The 22667-nt window shown below is 40.8% G+C and overlaps 2 protein-coding genes across 2 annotated transcripts in view; both read left to right on the top strand.

Moving 5' to 3' along the window:
* LOC311287301 (GTPase IMAP family member 8-like) overlaps nucleotides 1-22667 on the top strand; it is a 446844-nt gene that overhangs the window by 320313 nt on the left and 103864 nt on the right. The gene's annotated exons all lie outside the window — the stretch shown is intronic.
* Nucleotides 1-22667, top strand: part of LOC311287291 (verrucotoxin subunit beta-like) — a 35455-nt gene that overhangs the window by 9127 nt on the left and 3661 nt on the right. Inside the window, exons 4-5 of the mRNA XM_084404014.1 lie at nucleotides 1708-1785; nucleotides 1912-3609. Of these exons, the coding sequence (XP_084260140.1) occupies nucleotides 1708-1785; nucleotides 1912-3609 (1776 nt within the window). The remainder of the gene's footprint in view (nucleotides 1-1707; nucleotides 1786-1911; nucleotides 3610-22667) is intronic.

The following is a 22667-nucleotide window of genomic DNA, read 5'->3' as shown; positions in this document are numbered from 1 at the left end:
CTTGCTGCTGTAACTGTGTGTTTATAAAGCACATTTATTATGGCAAGAAAAAGCCAAGGTGAAATTGAGCAGGTGTTTTTGGCAGCTGTGATGATGAAATAAGCATCATCAAATATGTGTTTAAAGGGTCATGAAACCCTAAACTAAATTTTCTGAGATTTTAACAGAGGTATGTGTGTTGAACACCATTGAAGACAATGTTAGCATCTGTTAGATTTAATAGGGGAAAATGGTTAAATTTTATTTTTTTCCCGCTATTTTCATCTTCCGGGTTTAAAATCTTCATTGTGTCCACGTCAGTACTTTGATGACTCATCGGTGTCTCATTATTATTCATGTACTGAGTTTTCTTATCCAATGAGAAGACACTTGCTCTTAATTATTCATGACACCACGTGGAACTTTCCAATGACAGACTGTGATATCGTGTAGTAGATGAGAGAGCAATGATGGGACGCGCGTTTGTTTTCGTGGTGCAAAAGTTCCAGTGCATCTTTCCCCGCGATGCTGTCCTGAGGACTTTTCTATCGCTTCAGATGTGTGTGTGTGTGTGTGTGTGTGTGTGTCTAAAATGTAACCCTGACTTGTTTTACTTGCCTTTTGTTAAATAATCACTCGTTATTAAAATTTAGATATTTCAATAATACCTCAATTGTATGGAACATATGCTTAATTTGTGAAAATTTCTATGTCACTGTCCATTTTTATTATGTGGGTTTAGGGTGCGCGTATATCTAGGGTATGTACGGAACGGGGTTTTTTTAAGCGGAAAATTGATCATTTTCAAATATATGCATTTATAGTGTATATAGAAATAATTTATATTTTTTAAATATAATTATGATTACTGTAGACTAATATATGTAGTAGGGCATTCAGTTACTTTTGAAAGGACAAAAATAAGGTGTCAGTGTATATCATTAGACTTTAACGTTGCCAGCTTTCAAAAAAAAAATCTAGCATTTTCGCACGTTACCACTGATTTTTAGTGACAGTCGATATGCATGGGCCACTGGCGATGACAGCATGACTTGGACTTGGAACTCAACAATTGTGACAATCAAAAGTTTCATGTCCCAATGCATTCTGGGTTCCAGGATAGTATAAAACTCCCAACATGCTGAAAACCATATCACTGGATTCGTTTCGGGCTTCCTTTGCAACAAATTTTGTAATTTGTTAAACTGTTCCAAAGACCACAAACTCACATAAAAAGCCAAGAGTCACACTGCCCAACTAAAGGAACATTGATCACCTTAATGGTGACCAAACATTTTCAATACAACATCAATACCTAAACCTCTGTTAATTCTCAATAAGATCTTCTGTAGACGTCTGGCAGAAATAAAGCCAGTCTGGTTAGTAATAAGTGAAGCTGGTAATGCTGTTTGTGGAGTTGTTTAATCCTCCTCTGCTGAGATCTTCACAGATTTAATGTCTTTATCTTCAGTTGATTTCATCTAAGGCTGTGTCTGAACTTAGTTTGAACTTGCAGCGCTGCAAATGTTCTCTCCGAGGAAGCTTTGCCTTTAAAAAGATAATAAAATATTTAGACTCAGATCAATATTTTGTGTCTAATTATTTACTTATGTGGCAAGTAGCCGTGTAGTAAGATAACAACTGGCTGGATGTACATTATCCCTTACATATATGTTATCAATAGTATATGTTTATTTTCTTTTTTCTTTATTGTGGCCATGGCATCAGATATTGAAGTGAAAGCCCTAGGAAGACCTCTGTTTCTTGGTATGCTTTACGACTGCCGTGAAGATTCCTTTATTCCAGGTGGTGTATCTACCTAAATCATTATTATTTTTCTTTTCATTAAATGCTGAATCACCAATTACCAGTCCTGGTGTAACAACACTATTAAACCTGCATACTAAGTGTTAAAGCCACCTCTGATTTCAGGTGTTACTCTGTGGGATAAGAAATCACTAAGTGAAAATGTGAAAAGTCTTCCACAACCCTACACAGATTCAACATTCCATAGCTCTGACTCTCTCTCAAGTAAATTCAAACTCCTGGATGTAAGCGCTTCCCTGAAGGCCAGTTTCTTGGCAGGGCTGGTTACAGTGGATGGATCTGCCAAGTACCTGCATGACACCAAATCCTCAAAACATCAGTCCAGAGTTACATTGTATTACAGTGAAACCACAAGACATGAACATCTCGATCTGTCCCAGCTGGGCCGGTTCACCTACCCTCAGGTGTTTGACCAGAAAACTGCAACTCATGTGGTCACTGCTGTGCTGTATGGAGCTCAGGCATTCATGGTGTTTGATCGGAAGTTTTCAGAAGAGGAAAAAAGGCAGGACATTGAGGGACACCTGGAAGTCATGGCCAGTAATTTAGAATATTCCATTAAGGGAGAAGGATCTGTTAATTTGACAGATGCTGAAAAGAAATTCGCTGAAAAGATCACCTGGACATTTCACGGTGACATCAATCTTAAGCAGAACCCCACCACATACGTGGAAGCCATACATATATGCAAGAATCTCCCTAATCTAATGGAGGAGAAGAAAGCAGTTCCAATAAAAGTCTGGCTCTATCCTCTTCATCTATTGAACAATCAATCAGCTCAGCTGGAGAGAGAAATCAGTATAAGTCTGGTTTCCGATACTGCAGATATAATTGAGAAGCTGGAAGAGGCAGAGATTACATGCAATGACCTGATCAAAAGAACAGTGGTCAATACTTTCAGTGACTTCAAAGAGAGGCTGCAATTGTTTCAGGTATTACTTAGCACATACAAGACAAAGCTCCTGCAAGAATTACGCAGGGTCTTGCCTACTATTCGAGGAGGAAAGACGGAGAAGCCTCTGGAGGAAATCCTGAATAAGCATAGGAGCTCCCCATTCAATGATGATAAAATTAGCCAATGGTCACATGATGCAAAGTCTGAATTTGAACTCTTGAGTTCTGCCACCAAGTCACTGAACGAGATCAATATAAAACACTCAAACAATCCTATCATCAACTTCTTTTCTCGTAATATTGAAGTAGTGGTGTGTTTCACCTTTACTTCTCTGAAGTATGAAGATCCAGATCTTTCAACTCTAAAGGAGTTCCTGAAAAGTGATAGGCATGAAAAGCAAGATGGGTGTAATACTTCATTTTCTGTGAAATCTCCCAGAAAGTGGTTCAATGATCCCAAAGTCATTAAAAAGCTGTTAGAGAACTTGGATCAGTTCAGGAGGTTCGTAGAGGCCAATAAAGATGAAAAGAGAATCAGCTTAATTTTTTCTGCAATCTCCAATCCCTCAATTGCAGGCTCCTCCATATATCTGTATGAAAAATGGGAACTGACAGACACACAGTTCCAGCCCATGCCCAAGCCGCCTCCACCAATAGTGAAGAATGTAAGGGCCCAAACTGTGTCCCTTAAACTGCAGACAGCTTCATCTAGAGTGCAGTACAGAGTGGAGTACAAGCAGGTGAAACCAGATTTTAAAGCTGAGGAACAATGGCTTTTTAAAGACACAAATGATGAAGACACTACTCTGACTGGATTGGAGTCCGGAAAGCAGTACCTGATCCGCTGCAAGAGAGTTGGTAAAGCGGGATTGAGTGAAGCCAGTGATACTGTTAGCATTAACTCTTTCGGTAAGTGTCATCTAAACAGTTTTATAAACTGATGTGATTCTCAAACTTTTATGTTTACATGGCAGCTTCTATACAGTGCTGCTAATATATTCCCAGCAGGCACAGTACGTTAATGTGGCGTCAGGAAGATGTTGGACTCCAACTAATCCAACATCAGTCAGACGTCATATTTTGGTTGAAAATGAAAGTCAGGTTGACGTCTAAACCCAACGTTTGTTTGGCGTCAAGCTCCAACGTCAGACAGATGTTGAATTTTGGCTGGAATAAGCACCGCAAAAAAATGTGACATGCATGGCAGCACATTAAATCTGTGAAGATCTCAGCAGAGGAGGATTAAACAACTCCACAATCAGCATTACCAGCTTCACTTATTACTAACCAGATTTACTTTATTTAATTTCCGTTTTAATTAACCCTTTATGACCTACCATAGAACAGTTCTGCCAGAGTATATCTTTGTATTTTTACATGCTGTGCTGTCATTCTTTTGAGCATTTTCATATGCCATACATCAAAATAATCCTTACTCTCCCAATTTGAAGGCTATATTTGTAATAAATCAATAGTGACTAGATAAATATCTCAAAAGTGCAATAAACAAAAGGAAAAAAAAAATCATATATTTTTTTCTACATATTTTATTCAATACAGAAATTTGATAAATCCCAACCTCAAACTTGTCAATGTGAAAAACGTGCATAAAATGATTTTAAACTATACAGAATTGATTTGAACTGTTTACATAAATTCGTTTCTAAGATACACTCATTTATAGGTCTGTACAAATTGCGTAATAAGCGTTTACAAATACAAAAGAAAAACAAACAAACAAACAAAAAACACAAAACTGCATTGCACATCATTTCTTTCTTTGGCTGCTTACCTGGCTTTCTTCCTGATAAAACAATTTAAAACTATACAGAATTTATTTGAACTGTTTACATAAATTAGTTTCTAAGATACACTCATTTGAGTCTGTACAAATTGCGTAATATGCGTTTACAAAAACAAAAGAAAAACAAACAAAAAAACACACAAAAATGCACTGCACGTCATTTCTTTCTTTGGCTGCACACCTGGCTTTCTCCCTGGGACGGATCTATTCCTTCAAGAAAGTCGGCTTGGTCCTTGAAACGGAATCTGGAGCCGATGAGCAGACGGAGAGTTCATCTTCATCGGACGCAATTAGTATTGCCAAAACATCCGCGTCCGTGTACTTTCGTTTAGACTGTTACGTGCGCGCGTGTGTGTGTGTGTGTGTGTGAATGTGCTTGCATTTGTAAAAGTGTATTTGTGAGTGTGTAAAGGAGAAATAAATGATAAAATGAAGCAATGATAAAAAGACAATAACGAAAAGAAAGAAACATACCGGTACAGCAAATGGGAGTCAAACGCATGGTCAAATGACGCAGCGTGTGACGTCACAACATGTGACAACCTTTGGGGTCATAGTGCACAGAACGTGATACGTCAATGAGCATCGGAAGACGTAACTATCAATCGCAGATCTACAGAACATGTGTGCAAAGACGTACAATGCATTTTTGTGTGTTTTTTTTTTGTAAACGCATATTACGCAATTTGTACAGACTCATTAGAGGATGAAAACAACGCAATAGGAGCATGTTGGAGGCTTGATCTGAACATGTTACATCTCTGGTTTTGTATGCAAAAATAGTTATTGAGCTAGCGATTTGGTTTCAGTTTCTATAGGCTCTTAAACAGACACACGCAAACGGGAGCGCCGGCGCTCCCGTCGGTCTTAAAGGGTTAAATCAATAGTTGTATTTTAAAGTCACCATGATGGTGGTTAGCATTTGCTTTAGTTGGACTCTTGACCCTTGACTTTTTAGTATAACATTTTCTCTGGCTGCTATAAATGAAGTTCCTAAACGTAAGTTAGGGAGGAGTGAGCCCATCTAATCTTTCAATCAACAGCCTGAGTATATAAGCAGCCGCTTACCTCTCTCTAGCATCAGCTGTTCCATTATCCCTCCACCTCCCCAAACTCCACCTTCATCTCAGGTACCTGCCCTTCAATAATCATATCCTACATTTAGCCACTGGGGGGTATATCAGAGCTTGAGTTGAAGCCGCTTCATCGGGCCCCTCTTCATTGGACAGCAAGCCAAATAAGTTTAACCTAATATCTTAAAGATTTTATGGGCAAACAAACTCATTAATTGTGTGTTTATAAAGCACATTTGTTGTGGCAAAAGAGCCTAGAGAAAATTAGATCAGGTGATGTAAATGCATAGTTTTTCTAGAGCACGTCTATAAACTTAAACAAAACTCAGCGAATACTTTTCACACCCAACATAGCAACATTTTGACGTCCCAGATCCGGCCCACATCTGGCACATGTGGAAAGATGATCTGGCCCACATGAAGCGTGGAATGACAGACAATAGTCTAGTATCCAGACCTATTAGTCCTGATCTCATGCTGCAGTAACACAGGGTTTGTGACGTGAATTTATTAATGGAACAACACAATTGTTAGATTATAAAAACCTCAGTGAATCAGTCTATTTCATGATGATTATATAACCATCACCAGATAACCATAATCACCTGATCTCATTTCCCTTTAGCTTTCTTTGCTGCTGCAAATGTGTTTAACAAACACACTGTTACAGCGGCCAAAAAAAAAAGACAAAAGATATAATAAGAGTTAAGAGCCCAACTAATGGAAACACTAATCACTGTTATGGTGATTTCAAATAATGAAACACATAGTTAAACCTCTGCTAATTCTCAATAAAACTTTTGTAGACGTCTGACAGAAATAAAGTCAGTCTGGTTAGTAATAAGTGAAGCTGGTAATGCTGTTTGTGGAGTTGTTTAATCCTCCTCTGCTGAGATCTTCACAGATTTAATGTCTTCTTTTCTCTTCAGTGGATTTCATCTAAGGCTGTGGCTGAAATTACTCCATATTTAATATACGTATATTTTTTGGTTACGATAAGGTCCAGTTCTGGTTTATTTCTTTGCTCTTGGCTGACATGTGGCATTGCTATGCAGAGGTGTAAAGTCCAGGTTTAGAAGGTAAAAGTGCTCCTCAGTATTTTGTTGCAATCACCTGGATTTGCTAATTCAGACAGGAGATAGAACTAATTAGTGAAATCAGATGACTGAGTTTATGGGTGGAATAAATATATGGCAGGACTTTTACTCTTTGACCCCTGGATTACCCACCTCTGGGTGTGGGTAGTCTGCACCGATAAGAATAAGTGGTTGGACATTAGCGAAGGCTGGAAGAGGTAAGTTTTGAAGATGTCTGAAACATCTCTACAAGATCTCAACAGGATATGTCTGTTCTGCCAGTACCAATCTGGCAGCAGAAAATGGATCGGAAATTAAATACTTATTTTCTGGATTGGCAATGGAGGATAACTTTAAAGGTTACAGAAGAGCCTTCAAGTGCAATAGTATATTGATGTACAGAAACAATTAGTGACTCAGTTACCCCATTGAGGCCCAAATAATCAGATGCTTGAGGTAGCAACATGGTACATTCTGATCCATTATCCAGGATGGCATAGGTTTGCAAGGATCAACCTTCATAATGGAGAAGTACTTCAACAACTTTCAGCAGTACCTTGCCTAAGATAGAATGTACCTACTAAGATAGAATGTACAATTATCCTGGTCATGACAATTGACTTCATGAAGGATACCAAGATGTCTGCCTTTGCACTGTGGACAGGGTTTTTTCTAGTCACAGTCGTCAGCTAGATGGTTAAGCCCGCATCTCCAACATCTTTTGTTCTCTCTAATCCATCCCCATCTCTCAAATTCTGGGGTTGCTTATTTGTGGAACTTGGTACAGCAGAATTGCCATTGAATCCATACAAGACTGTTCAAGTGTTAACGTAGGTCTTTGGATTAGGTTTACTCAGGAGTGGTTTTGGAAAGTCACAATCTTGATCAACCATTGCTTGACATTTAGCCTCTTCTTAGAGCCAGGCAGAAAAGTTAATCAGTTTGTAGCTTTGACCCTTTAGGATAGTACGGGCATAACAGGCAAAGTTGGTCACATGCTCTGTGGGCAATTTACGGAGTAGTTGCTGTACATGAGAAGCACAGGATAATTCAGATTTAACTTGGTTTTGGCCCAAAGATTGGAGCATGCCAACTAAAGCTCAAACCTTTAGTGCGAAGCTCCTAAATGCTCTGCTGTCGCCTTGTCTCCGGGAAGAGCTAGAATGGCTTTGATTTCTCTCAAAACTAGTTGGTGAGGTTGCTCATATTTCTGTTGTAGTGTAAAAAGAGCCATACTATAAGGCATAGGATCATTAGCATAAGCTAAAGCTAGATCACAGGCAGGAGAAAATTTTGGTATTTGGTACCAAACAGATATGGTATTGTGACAACAAATTTGCAAAGGCTGACTGCAACATTGCAAATTCTTGGGGGTCGTTGTCCACCAAGAAAGGAGTGGAAGGACCCTGAACACAAGAAGTAGCTTGTATGGCTGGGAATATGGATAAGGATGAAGAAATTGAATTGCAGTTGCCTGGGTAGTGGGAACAATTGGTTGAATATACAGAGCAGGATGTTGTACAATCAGATGTTGTGTTGATGTTACTTGTGAGGATAACTGAGTATGAACCATAGACGGGGAAAAAGAGCTACATGGTAAACCTGGCTGTGGTGAACCAGTTGGTTGCACCAACAGCTGTGATGTTTGCAATTGAGGGGAATGACAGTTGGCCTACCCAATGGAAGTGGTGAAGATGTGGCGTGATAGGGGGTGGCAAACGGAATGATAAAAGGTTTTATTACCACTCTCACTTGTGCACACAAATACCCACACCAACCAATACACAGCACAACCCAAATAAATCACAGCACTACAAAGAAAAACCAAGAGCTATGGCTAGTGTACTGGCAATGATTTCTTAGTCTCTACTAGTTATGAATTATATGTACAATTATCACACCAATATCCATCAGGCGATCCTCAAATATCAGTTACTGGGGTTGTACTCACAATGGCCCTCATTTATCATTCTTGCGTAGAAACGGGCGTATATATTGGCGTAAGATTATGCTTACACTCCTCTCATCGCCTGATTTATGAAGCTGTGCGTACCTTTGAAATACAGGTGTACGCAATACCTGCCCTTGATAAATGCCGCGGCTGAAAACGATCGTCATTAGAATAACACGCCCCTATATATTCAAGTCTCCGCTCCCCCCACGCCCTCATTTTACGCCATGGACACACGGAAGACGGCAAAGAAGAGAAACTTCTTTGAGAAAGAGAAAGCGAAACCAGGGAAGAGGAAAGAAACAAAATTGATTTCTAGATTTTTATTATTAATGACGCTTATTGTTATTTAGAAGAAGAATGTCGTTATTATTATTTGTATTATTATTATTATTATTATTATTATTATTATTTAAAAGAAGAAGAATTTTTATTATTTTGTCAGTCTGAATTATTTTTTTTGGTCATTGAAAGCCTTTCATTACTAAACCCAGTCCGTGCACATCTGCTGGGCCTAACCCTGGCCTAACCGTCGTTTCAAAGAATAGTACAACGGCGAATGCCTCCGTTTGGGGAGGTGCGCGCGCAGTCTGCGGAGACTCGCGCTGCGGAGCCAGGCGAAAGTATAAACAAGGCTTGAAACGTCAGGTAAAGCGCACAGGCTCGCAACTTAAGGAATACATATGCCTACAAATCAAATGCTTTGGTAAAATCACACAAATTAAACATTGAAGTCCATGTTGCACAAAAATAAACACTGAAGTTTATAATTACTATGTTGTTGTTGTTTTTTTACAGTGGGTCATAATATATCATATCTTTTAGTTTGTCAGTGCGTTTTGTAGTGTTAGGAATTGTTTTTCTGCGCATTCCCGCACTCAAAACGTGTGTACACCACCTCCTGAGCTGGCGTAGGATTTGAGCGTGCCGTACGCCAACGTCCATATTGATAAATCTCAAAGTCACCGTGGTTTTGGGTGTACGCCAGGTGTACGCTGGAAATTTGGTGTACGCACTTTTGATAAATGAGGGCCAATATGACCGGGTAGCAATTACCACTACCCAGTCTAGTCAACTTCCAGCGTTGTGAATACTCGTTGTGAATGTGATTACCCTGCGTCGCTGTCGTGCTCACCACCCGCTGATTCACTCGTCTCCGAACACTCGTTGACTCGCTCGTCTCCGAACAGCTGTGAATGTGAATACTCTGCATCGCCGTCGTGCTCACCACCCACTGATTCACTAGTCTCCGAACACTCGCTGACTTGCTCGTCTCCGAACAGCTGTGAATGTGAATGCTCTGCGTCGCCTTCTCACCACCCGCTGATTCACTCGTCTCTGAACACTCGCTGACTCGCTTGTCTCCGAACAGCTGTGAATGTGAATACTTTGCATCACCGTCGTGCTCACCACCCGCTGATTCACTCGTCTCTGAACACACGCTGACTCGCTCGTCTCCGAACAGCTGTGAATGTGATTACTCTGCGTCACCTTCTCACCACCCGCTGATTCACTCGTCTCTGAACACCAGTGGTGGAAAGCAACTAATTACAAATACTTTCGTTACAGTACTTGAGTAGATTTTTAGATTTTTTCTACTTTCTTGAGTATAATTAAATTGTGGTACTTTTACTTTTACTTGAGTAGAATTGAAATAAAGTATTCAACTTCGCTACATTTATTTTTTACCAAAAGTACAGAGTACTTTGACAAAGGTGCCGACGGAGCAACAGAGCGAGCTTACATTTCACAAACACTTTTCAAATGACTGCGTGCGGTGGAGGCTGAGCCCTCAGCCCTGCGCTTCAGCCAATAACAGACAGTTCTGAAGCGCTTCAGCCAATAACAGACAGGTCTGACTCGGGTGCAAAACCAATCAAAACTTCCAGTTCAGCTGGGGGGCGGGGCGTTCAAACCGCGCTTTGACATTCAATCACTGGCGCTCGTGTTTAGAATCCGTATTGCTAACGTTTCAATATTTTATTGAATATAAGTGAGCTATGCTCATATTCTGATTTTAAAATGTAATTGTGGCAACTCCTGAAATGGGTCATCCCATTGATATTACCAGAGCATTGAGCAGTTGAAGTAAATAAAAAACTCGGCTCATAACATGGACACCGTTATTGCTTGAACGGAGCAAGAACAATGTAAGTGTCTTAAAAACATTAACACAGTTCAATTGAAAGGTAAAGCTCGCCCTCTTTAACAATACAATTAAACTAAATGTACGAAGCAAACTTTGTACAAAGCTGAAAAACCCTCAACAACAGTGAAAAAAGATCGCATGATTTGTCTGTCAATCAGATGCATGTAAAAGCAATAGGCTCCCAGCACATTTTCGGTAGAACGAAAAAAAAGAGCATTTAATTTAACGTTAACCATACCCCACTTCATTTTTTTTTTTTTTTTTTATGTAACTTTTTTATTCATACTACATCTCTCTTTTTTATCGGACCTTTCACTTAACCTTCTTTGCTTTCAATTATGAATAATATATTTATAAATATATTTGCTTAGCATACTGTCAAAAACTACAATTTATGAGTTTAATATCATGTTTTGCTTCAAAAATCAAAATTACTTGAAATTACTTCTGTGGTTTCATGTGTGAGAATATATTATTTTATTAAATTCTATAATACAGGCTATGTTGATTAGCATTGCATTAATGGGTTAGTTCATCCAAAAATGAAAATTAGCCCATGATTTACTCACACATAATTAATAAATGTCCTGGCTCCTTAACTTAAGTTTTATGATGGCAGTGAATGGCTGGAAAAAATTTTAAACCCAAAAAAGTGCATCCATTCATGATAAAAAAAAAAATACTCCACATTGCTCCAGTGGGTTAATAAAGGCCTTCGGAAGCGAAGCCATGGGTTTTTGAAAAATACCCATATTTATAACTTTATAATCTAAAATAACTAGCTTCTGCCAGACGATCATACGCATACTAAGCAAATTGACTTGCACCACAAGAGTAACCTGTGACACATGAATGATGTAGAATGTAGGAGTATCATAAGGTTAGACGCCTCTCGTGGTTTAAACAAATAGGGCTGTGCAACAAACTGAAGCTCCTCTTCTATTATATACACTCACCTAAAGGATTATTAGGAACACCATACTAATACTGTGTTTGACCCCCTTTCGCCCTCAGAACTGCCTTAATTCTACGTGGCATTGATTCAACAAGGTGCTGAAAGCATTCTTTAGAAATGTTGGCCCATATTGATAGGATAGCATCTTGCAGTTGATGGAGATTTGTGGGATGCACATCCAGGGCACGAAGCTCCCGTTCCACCACATCCCAAAGATGCTCTATTGGGTTGAGATCTGGTGACTGTGGGGGCCATTTTAGTACAGTGAACTCATTGTCATGTTCAAGAAACCAATTTGAAATGATTCGAGCTTTGTGACATGGTGCATTATCCTGCTGGAAGTAGCCATCAGAGGATGGGTACATGGTGGTCATAAAGGGATGGACATGGTCAGAAACAATGCTCAGGTAGGCCGTGGCATTTAAACGATGCCCAATTGGCAATAAGGGGCCTAATGTGTGACAAGAAAACATCCCCCACACCATTGCACCACCACCACCAGCCTGCACAGTGGTAACAAGGCATGATGGATCCATGTTCTCATTCTGTTTACGCCAAATTCTGACTCTACCATCTGAATGTCTCAACAGAAATCGAGACTCATCAGACCAGGCAACATTTTTCCAGTCTTCAACTGTACAATTTTGGTGAGCTTGTGCAAATTGTAGCCTCTTTTTCCTATTTGTAGTGGAGATGAGTGGTACCCGGTGGGGTCTTCTGCTGTTGTAGCCCATCCGCCTCAAGGTTGTGCGTGTTGTGGCTTCACAAATGCTTTGCTGCATACCTCGGTTGTAACGAGTGGTTATTTCAGTCAAAGTTGCTCTTCTATCAGCTTGAATCAGTCGGCCCATTCTCCTCTGACCTCTAGCATCAACAAGGCATTTTCGCCCACAGGACTGCCACATACTGGATGTTTTTCCCTTTTCACACCATTCTTTGTAAACCCTAGAAATGGTTGTGCGTGAAAATCCCAGTAACTGAGCAGATTGTGAAATACTCAGACCGGCCCGTCTGGCACCAACAACCATGCCAGGCTCAAAATTGCTTAAAGGGGGGGTGAAATGCTCATTTTCACTCAATCTCCTGTTAATCTTGAGTACCTATAGAGTAGTATTGCATCGTTCATATCTCCAAAAAGTCTTTAGTTTTATTATGTTTATAAAACTATAGGCTTATAGGTTGTACCGAGTCTTTCCGGAAAAAAACGAGCGGCTGGGGGCGGGCCGTGTGGGCGATGTGCTAAAGCTGTGCTAACGCGCCGAGCTAGTAACGTTAACAACACACAGAGACATTTGTTCAACAGTTTTACTCACCGCCTGCGGTTCCAATGCACGACTGCGGACCTTTATCATTGTGACTGCTCGATCCTTAAGCATTGGACGATCTGCAAATCCGTCGATCTGGGCTTTGTTTATAAAACAATCATCGTCGAAATGCAGGGAAACAGTCTTGCTCAACTCGTTTTTGCCCCGGAAAAACAAACTGCATCCACTATTCCCTTAACGCTGGGTTCTTTGGGAATCTGTGCAGGGTTGTCTTGCCCTGGCAACCAAAAACCCACTTCTTTGGGGACACTGACTTCCCTAAAGCCGAGCAGAGCGCTTAGATGAGGTACTGCTTTCGCTCTCTTGCTCTGGTCTACGAGTGCGCGCGTGCCCGCGATCTTACCGGAGAAGTGCCCTTAGGACCCGTATAAGGAAATTCCGTTACATCTGACGTCACACATGCCCATACTCGAAAAAAACTTTCCGAAACTTGTGACAAACCGGAAGGACAATTTTTGGCACAGAAATACTCCTTCAAACGTACAATTTAATTTTTGGAACTTTGTCCATGTTTAGCATGGGAATCCAACTCTTTAACAGTGTAAAAAACTCAGTATGCATGAAATAGCATTTCACCCCCCCTTTAAATCACCTTTCTTTCCCATTCTGACATTCAGTTTGGAGTTCAGGAGATTGTCTCGACCAGGACCACACACCTAAATGCATTGAAGCAACTGCCATGTAATTGGTTGATTAGATAATTGCATTAATGAGAAATTGAACATTGTTATATATCTGCTTTCTTGTGTAATCCGATATCTCTTACACACTCTGCCGAATTAAATCAGTCACACGCTTGATAACTTTTCCAAATGGCGTCTTTACTTTTTCTGCCTCTTAACGTGAACTTCCTTCTACATCCGGTCTTGCATACATATTAGTACACTCACATCTTAAAGATACAGACCATCATTCTAATACATGACATCCCCTCCAAAGTCGGATAGAGACCTTTAACACTTGACTGTTGTCTCAGTATTGCCAAACAAATAACATGTTCATCTAACTGATGATTTTCACATTCTTCAACTTACTTTAAACTCAATTATAATATTAACCATGAATATATCAACAACGTTGTCTGCATTTAACCTGCATTCAAAAGTTCAACCAACGATAAAGTCAGCAAATTTCTGAGGTAATTTTTTTTGTCTTTGGGGCTTGACATATGTAATGTCTTGGTGACACTCAACCATAGGCACAAGTCTCTCTGATTCCTCTGACAATGTCTGTTGATCTGAATCTGTGGAACAGTCAGCATTCCCTTTCTCGCTTTCTACATATTTCTTCACAAATGTTGTGTTGCGACTGTACTGGGCTCCGGTGGGTGACTCGACAGTTATTTTGTTCCCAGCTTTGCTGACCACTGTGTGAGGTGTTGCGTTAAACGGTGTGGTAAACTTGTCCGTCTTGTCCTGCCTGATCAGAACCCGATCTCCAACAGCTACATTTGAGAAATCTGCTTTGCGATGTTCATCTGCATACAGTTTATATTTTCCTTTTTTCTCAGCGTCATGGTCGTGAACTTCGAGATCTTTGTCTACTGATGTGAGTTCAGGTAACTTGCCTCTCATTTTTCTTTTAAACAGAAGTTCAGCGGGGCTTTTGCCTGTGGTGTTATGTACAATTCCTCTGTACACTGTAACATACTTCCTGAGTTCCTTTTGCCAGTCAAGTCCTTCCGACTGTGCAATGCGGATTCGTTTCATGATGGAGGCATTCTGGCGCTCGACTTCACCATTCGCTTGAGCCCATTTAGGCGTTGTTTTCAGGTGTCTGATCCCGTTTTCTTCACAGAAACTCCTGAATTCATCTGATTTGAATTGAGGTCCATTATCTGATTTTAGTGTGGCAGGAAGTCCATGTCGGCTGAATATGGCCTCAAGGCTGTCAATCACTTTTGTTGCTGTGGTTGAGGTCAGTATGTCATACTCATAATACCTACTGTAGTAATCCACCACAACTAGGATTGAGTGTTTTGATGGCAGAGGACCCAATAAATCTACTGCTAGATCTTGCCATGGTCCATCTGGCAACGGTAAGGGTCGCAATGGTTCTGGCGCATCGGGACGAGAGACAATTTGACAGCCATGGCATGATTTGCAATATCTCTCGGCAGCTCTGTCCATGCCAGGCCACCATACTTTGCTCCTCAGGTGCTGTTTGGTCCCAACAATACCTATGTGTCCCTCGTGGGCAAGTGCTATTGCTCGTGGTTGTAATGTTTTTGGAAGAACAATGCGTGTTCCACGTAGTATTAAAAAACCTACCACGCATAGCTCCCTAGCAACAGCTGCATATGTCATACACTTTTCAAAGTGTCCACTTTCAATAGCTTTTCTCACCTCTATTAGTTCGGGATCTTTTTCTGATGCCTCCTCCACTTCCCTTGTGGTTAGGGCTCTCGGGGTGGCATTAATGGCTACAAATCTCACATACTCATCCGAATCATGTAAGTGCTTCTCTCTCATTGCTGTGCTTCCTAGAAGTCTTGACAAGGGATCTGCAATGTTCTCTTTTCCAGAAACATAGACAACCTTAAAGTCGTATGGTTGAAGACGCAAAACCCACCGCTCAATGCGGGCACAGGGCTTAGAACGTGGACTGTAGATTGTCTCTAATGGCTTATGGTCCGTGACCAGATCAAATTGTCTTCCATAGACATATGGGTGAAGCTTCTCACAGGCCCATACAAGGGCAAGGGCCTCCTTCTCAGTCTGGGAGTACCGTCTCTCACAATCTGATAGACTTCTACTGATGTAGCACACTGGCACCATTTGTCCTTTTTGACACTGTGTCAATACAGCCCCCAACCCTACAGGGCTGGCATCGGCTATAACTTGGGTTGGTGCATCTTTGTCAAAGTATGCTAAGGTCCCTGATTTTGCAAGTTCTCCTTTCAGAGCCTTAAATGCACTTTTTTGTTCAGGACCAAAGATGAATTTGGAGTCTTTTCTGGTAAGACGTCTCAAGGGCTCTGCCAAGGTTGCAAATTGTGGAATAAATCTGCTGCTGTAATTGACAAGTCCAAGAAAACTCCGAACCTCTGAGGCGTTCTGTGGCTCTCGAGCCTCCACCACAGCCCTGACTCTCTCATCAGTGGGCCCGATACCTTTTTGTGTGAGTAGAATCCCCATAAAATTTAAGCGATCCATACTGAACTGACATTTTGCAGGATTCAGAGTTAGCCCGCATTCTCTCAGACGTTTCATGACAGCATGTAGACGGTGATTGTGTGTTTTATGGTCAGGCGCATGCACAATGACGTCATCAGAGATGTTTTCAACTCCCTCTATTCCAGCAAGGGCAGACGCGATCTCATGTTGGTATTGTTCACTTGCGGAAGATACTCCAAAAATGAGCCGCTTGTATCTGTACACTCCATTGTGAACTGCAAACGTCGTGATCTGGCGGGACTCTGGCGTTAACTCTAACTGGTGATATCCCCATTTAAGATCTAATTTGCTGAAGACCATAGACCCATTCATACTTTGTAGCAGCTCATCTACAGTGGGAATGGGGTATCTTTCCCTAATGATTGCTCGATTGGCTTGTCGCATGTCAAGACAAAGCCTAATTTCAGCATTTGCTTTTGGAACAATCACAACCGGATTAACCCACGGAGTAGGCCCGTTCACTTCTTCAATAATGTCCATTTCTAAGAGTTCTTTTATCTTTTCTTCAACAGGAACCCTTAAATTAAATGGAATCCGCCTTAAAGGCTGGGCAACTGGCTGAATCTTCGGGTCTATGTATAAACTAATTTGCTTGGTTTTCAGCTTACCAACTCCTTGAAACACTTCTGGGTATTGTGAATGGAGCGACTGTTTGAGGTCTGTTACAGCTGCAACGTTTGTGCCGATCTTCAGTACTCCGAGTTTCATGGCAGTGTCTCTCCCCAACAGTGGCTCTCCTATCCCTTTAATTACAATGAATTCAGCATATACCGACCGGCTGCCTATTCTTGCTTCACACTTGAAAGCTCCCTTTAGTGGTAATGGCTGATTAGACGAATAAGAGAACAATTTCCTCTCTGTTTCCGGAATGTACGAATGGCATCTAATATTCTTTGCCTTCAGTTCCTCCCATGTTCTTTCATCAATGATATTGCTGGTCGCACCAGAGTCTACAAGCATTTTCAAATTGACATTTCCCAAGCAGATATTCATTCTATCAGCCATGTAGTCGTCTTGAATGACAAATGCATATTCAGCTTGCCCTTCAACATGGTTAACTGTTTGCTGCTTCACATTTTTAGTTTTGCACATTTTTGAGAAATGATCTCTTCCTTTACATTTGTGGCATGTCTGGCCTCTCGCAGAACATTTTAAATCTCGTCCCAAATGATCTGTATTTCCACATCTGTAGCATTGTTTGTTCAACTTACTGCATTCAGCTTGCTGTTTTCCCTTGAATTGTCCTTTCATCTTTCCCCCTTTTTTCCAGACGCGATTCACAGACTCAGTGTCAGGCTTTGATATGTCACTCACCGATGATGCAGCCATCTGTTCCTCTATCCGTTCACAGAGGGCAGCAACCTCCAACGCACGATCGAGCGTGAGATTAGGTCCTTCCTCCAAAAGTTTACGACGCACGTACATTGATAAACATTTGCCTACGATGGCATCCCGGATTTGATTAGTCATGTCATCCGCAAATGCACAGTCCTTTGCTGCCTGTCTGAGACGTGTTGTAAACTGTTGAATCGTCTCACTTGGGTTTTGGGAAAGTTTATAAAAAGACTGCCTTGCATACGCAGTATTCACTCGTGGCACAAAGTATGCATTCAAAGCTGCAACGGCCGCGTCGTAATCGGCAGCACCTCCCGTATCCGCCAGAGTGGAGAATATATCTTGAACATCAGGTCCAGCGTGATGCAAAAGAAGTGCTCTGCGCCGCTGACGAACTGCAGCAGCGACATCTTCTTCAATTATAAGTCCTTTACCGTCCGCATAAAGTTCAAACGATGTCAGCCACCTCGTCCATCTCGAACCAAGAGTCGCAGGATCTTTGTAGCACTCAAACGTAGGAATACCAGACTTTTCCATCGCGTGCAATCAGTGCTCACACCCACTTAGCTGCATCCTCGTCGCCAATGTTATATATCTGCTTTCTTGTGTAATCAGATATCTCTTACACACTCTGCCGAATTAAATCAGTCACACGCTTGATAACTTTTCCAAATGGCGTCTTTACTTTTTCTGCCTCTTAACGTGAACTTCCTTCTACATCCGGTCTTGCATACATATTAGTACACTCACATCTTAAAGATACAGACCATCATTCTAATACATGACAAACATGTGTTCCTAATAATCCTTTAGGTGAGTCTATATACGTTGTGCGTCGAGTCAGGGGTTAGTCTTCCACCGTAAATCGATGCGTATGATCGGTCGTCTGGCTGAAGCTAGTTATTTTAGATTATGAAGTTATAAATATGGGTATTTTCCTTACACAAACACATGGATTCACTTCAGAAGGCCTTTATTAACCCCCTGGAGTAAAAGTGGAGCACTTTTATCATGGATGGGTGCACTTTTTTGGGCTTCAAATTTTCTCTAGCCATTCACTGCCATTATAAAGCTTGGAAGAGCCAGGACATTTTTTAATATAACTCTGATTGTATTCGCCTTGCCTTGTCTTGCCTTGCCTTGCCTTGCCTTGCCTATTCGTCTGAAAGAAGAATGTCATATACACCTAGGATGGCTTGAGGGTGAATAAATCAGGGGCTAATTTTCCTTTTTTGGTGAACTATCCCTTTAAAGACATACATCATTCTTATGAAAATACCTAAGATATCGCTATCATGTGTTTGTCTTCATGTTTCTTCAGTCAAATGTCTCTATTTGCATGTTATTATATCCATATTGGCATTTCCTGAAACGTCATAAGTGAATCATTCTATGAATCTCACTTGTGGACTTTCTGCGCGAGGTATGAATCAGTGTGCTGTGTACTGGGCTTCCGGTATGAATGAAACAGAATTGACATGAGAGTGTTTAGCGCTCCATATCGCTATCATCTCCCCATTTTGGGTAAAAATAGAAAAATAAAACTGAAGTACTTTGTAACGTAGTTACTTTAGTAGTTTTTAAGCAAACTACTTATTTACTCTTACTTTAGTCATATTATTTTTCAGTACTTCTACTTGTACTCAAGTAAATTATTACTTAAGTAGCAATACTTTTACTTAAGTACAATTGTTTTCCACCACTGCCGAACACTCGCTTACTCGCTTGTCTCCGAACAGCTGTAAATGTGATTACTCTGCGTTGCCGTCTTCACCACACTTCGACTCACTCGTCACCGCACAGCCATACAATGTTCGGTTGTCACTGCCACTCTGTGTTCCTTCTTGGACGCCAGCGCTTGCGCACCACTGCTCTACAGGATGTCGATTTTCACGTTACTGACGCAGTCATAAACGGCACACCTCTCGGTCTCTCAAGCACGGTCTTAAAGGGCAACAGTCTCCACCTTTTTTCCTAACCAGCCTAGCACGCTGGATCACTGATTAGTCTGTCAACAGATGTGTTAGGAAAACGAGCATGGCAATACAAACACTTGATCAATGAACCAACAATATAACATTAAAATGTATACCAAAAAATGCATTCATCTCAATAACCATTATAATACTTCACTCCCATCACAAAGGAACAGTTGAGGAATTACATTTCTTAAATGTAGGTTTCTGTTCAGCTTTCTTAATATAAGCACACAATTTTTGGACAATAGATGTAGGCCTATTAGCAAATCATAGCATCATCATCAAAATAATTTTTAGAAGAAACTACTAACTGTGAAATATACATCATCTCACCAAGCATACCCTTAAGTCTCGTACAAAATTATATACAGTATATGGGAAAAAGGTAAGAAATTAAAGAAAAGGGCCAGACTCAAAACAATGAAAGAAAAGATTATCAGGAAAGCTTTTGTCTGGAGACTGAGGAATGGGATCGGCAAAGGACCTTGAGTCAGGATTCAATCTCAGGTCGCCAGAGGTGCAGTTGGACTACATGTCATTACGCTAGCCACTAGGCAATTCTCGCCACAAGAGGTCTCAAGAATTACTATACTATACTATACTATACTATACTATACTATACTAATACTATACTATACTATACTATACTATACTATACTATAATCACACCTACAATGCAACCCATTCTATATAGTAAACTTAAATAGAAAAAGATATTTAGCATATTCAAATTTTACAGATAAGGTATTGAACTATCCAGCTAAACCAAAAAAAAAAAAAAAAAAATAGAAACTGAAAGAAACAATTATATTAACAGATTTTTCTTTTCTTCCATTTTTTTTTTTAAAGTTCTTCCAGTTTTTGGAATTTTTCTGCAACAAGCCAGTGTGTTTTTGATAGCTTAACACTAGAAGTCCCAGAGAGCAGCCATTTGGCTTTTCTACCTATAAAACCCACAGGACAGCCGATGGGCTGGAAGGCTTTAGGCTAATATCCTTAATCAGCTGTGAACAGTTGCTTTTGTTATGTAAACGATGTGGGGCCATGCTGAGCCACTTCAAGAAAACTTGTGTTTCACTTTGCCATCTTAGGGAGAAATCAACACACATGTTTTTTTTTTTTTCCTTTGTTGCTGAGATTTATTGATAAAAACAGTACAAAATAAAATAAAAAAGAAACCAACCATTTGTACACATATTTACAAATAATATTAAAAAGTGAGTGAGTACATTCCAGCAATCACTCACAATCCTGGCACTGCCATGGTATCTCCCGTCTGCATTTACCACATGTGTATCTGTAGCAGTGAACACATCGCACAGTGGCATGATTGTTCTTGCATTGGTGTTTGACCTGAAACATGGCTCTTTTTCCAGGGCTAGGTGTGGAGGGTTGTGTCCGAAGCAATTGTTCTTTTCTTGCCTTCTTCGCACACATATGAGAGTTAGCCAACTCTCTTGCAAGCTCCACCAGGAAGTCCACCCGTCTTTCCTGCCTTCCGGTGCATGCTTGATACAGCACATGTGCATTCAGTGCTGCCATGTCAATCATGTTATAGAACACGGCAACTGGCCAGCGCCGTGTCCCTGTGCGGACAGTGTACTCCCGCACCATCTGGTCCATCACATCCACGCCGCACTTTGAGGTGTTGTAAAGGGTGACAGTGTTTGGCTTCCTTTTGGTGGTATTATCAGTCTGAATCACGCTGTGCACGCTGCTAAGAATGTAGATGGTCTTCTTCCGTTTGGGCGCATACGCCGTCAGCGTAGCAGCAGTGGTTGAAAACACCTAATAAATAAGATAAATTGTTATTTTCATAGCACTTTTACACACAATGACACAATGACACACTTGGCGGTGTTAATTCTAAAAATTAGAAACACATAAACATAGAACGAATCTTGTTGACTGTGCCGAGGATGGTGGTTTTCCGGCTAAGAAGTTTATGCGCAAGTGACAGCGATGTGAAGAAATTGTCCGTGGTAACATTTCTGCCCTTGTCTAGGAATGGTTCCATCAGCCTCATCACTACATTTTCAGACAGTCTCTCTCCACTGGGACGACTAGGGTCCTTGCCAAGAAATGGGAGGACATTACAAATGTACTTGGATTTTAGGTCGCAAGCCACCCAAAACTTGATCCCAAACTTGTCAGGTTTAGTTGCAATATACTGCAGGAAACAGCAGCGAGTCTTTGACGGGAAAAGCTGTTCATCAACGGTGATATGTAGACCAGGGTTGTAGGACGTGATGCAATTGGTGACAAATGATCCCCACACACTGGAAATTGCAGCAAACTTATCAGTCTTTGCTCGATCACTCCGGGTGGACCTGTCATCAAAGCGTAGGTGTCGCATGATGTCTTGGAAGCAGTTTCACGGCATTGTTCCAATGATATGTGGGTTTCCCAGGTTTGCTGACCAGCAGTCACGTAGTGATGGAACCTTGGCAAGCCCCCGCAAGATGACAATTGCAATAAATGTCATTAGTTCAGGGAGGGCCATGAACCAATGAACATGCTCCGTTTCCTATGCATGTTGAATAGTCCATTCTTGAATGCTATGAAGCATGTCAAGAGTGATGAAACACAGGAAACTCTGAAGGCGACTCGAGATACTTTTCCTGGCCTTAGCCGTTGGCTCTCCATCTGCAGCGTACGCTTTTATTGGGGTGAAAGGGAGACGCGTCCCCACCTGTTCTTCACGCCACACTGTGCCATCTTTCGCTGTCTCTGTCAGGTCAGTCCCCAAACGGGCTCTCTTTTTTGGTTGAGGAGCAGTCTCCTCATCTGCAGTGTGAACAAATTCAAATTGTGAGCGATGGAAAAGTCAAATGATATCACAAATGCATGCATAGATACTAATAATAATTCCAGTATCTCCTTCTCTGTATCGGAATAATGTCTGAAATATCTTCCTGAATAAAAAGATACAACTAAAGCAAAGAAACAACTAATAATGTTTTGCACTTCAGATGGCAGTGAATGTCTGCTAAGTAGTACAAACAAAAAAGTGGACAATACAAAAAAGGCAGAGTAAATATTTATGTCACTCCACTCTGCTTTTTTGGTGTTTTCCACTTACTGGTTTGAAATGAAATAGGAAATAATATGAAATGAAACTTAACCTGAAGACAGATCAGACAG

This window comes from Rutilus rutilus (assembly GCF_951802725.1).
Source record: "Rutilus rutilus genome assembly, chromosome: 1".
Taxonomy (NCBI): domain Eukaryota; kingdom Metazoa; phylum Chordata; class Actinopteri; order Cypriniformes; family Leuciscidae; genus Rutilus; species Rutilus rutilus.
This window is presented reverse-complemented; position numbering and strand designations above follow the sequence as displayed.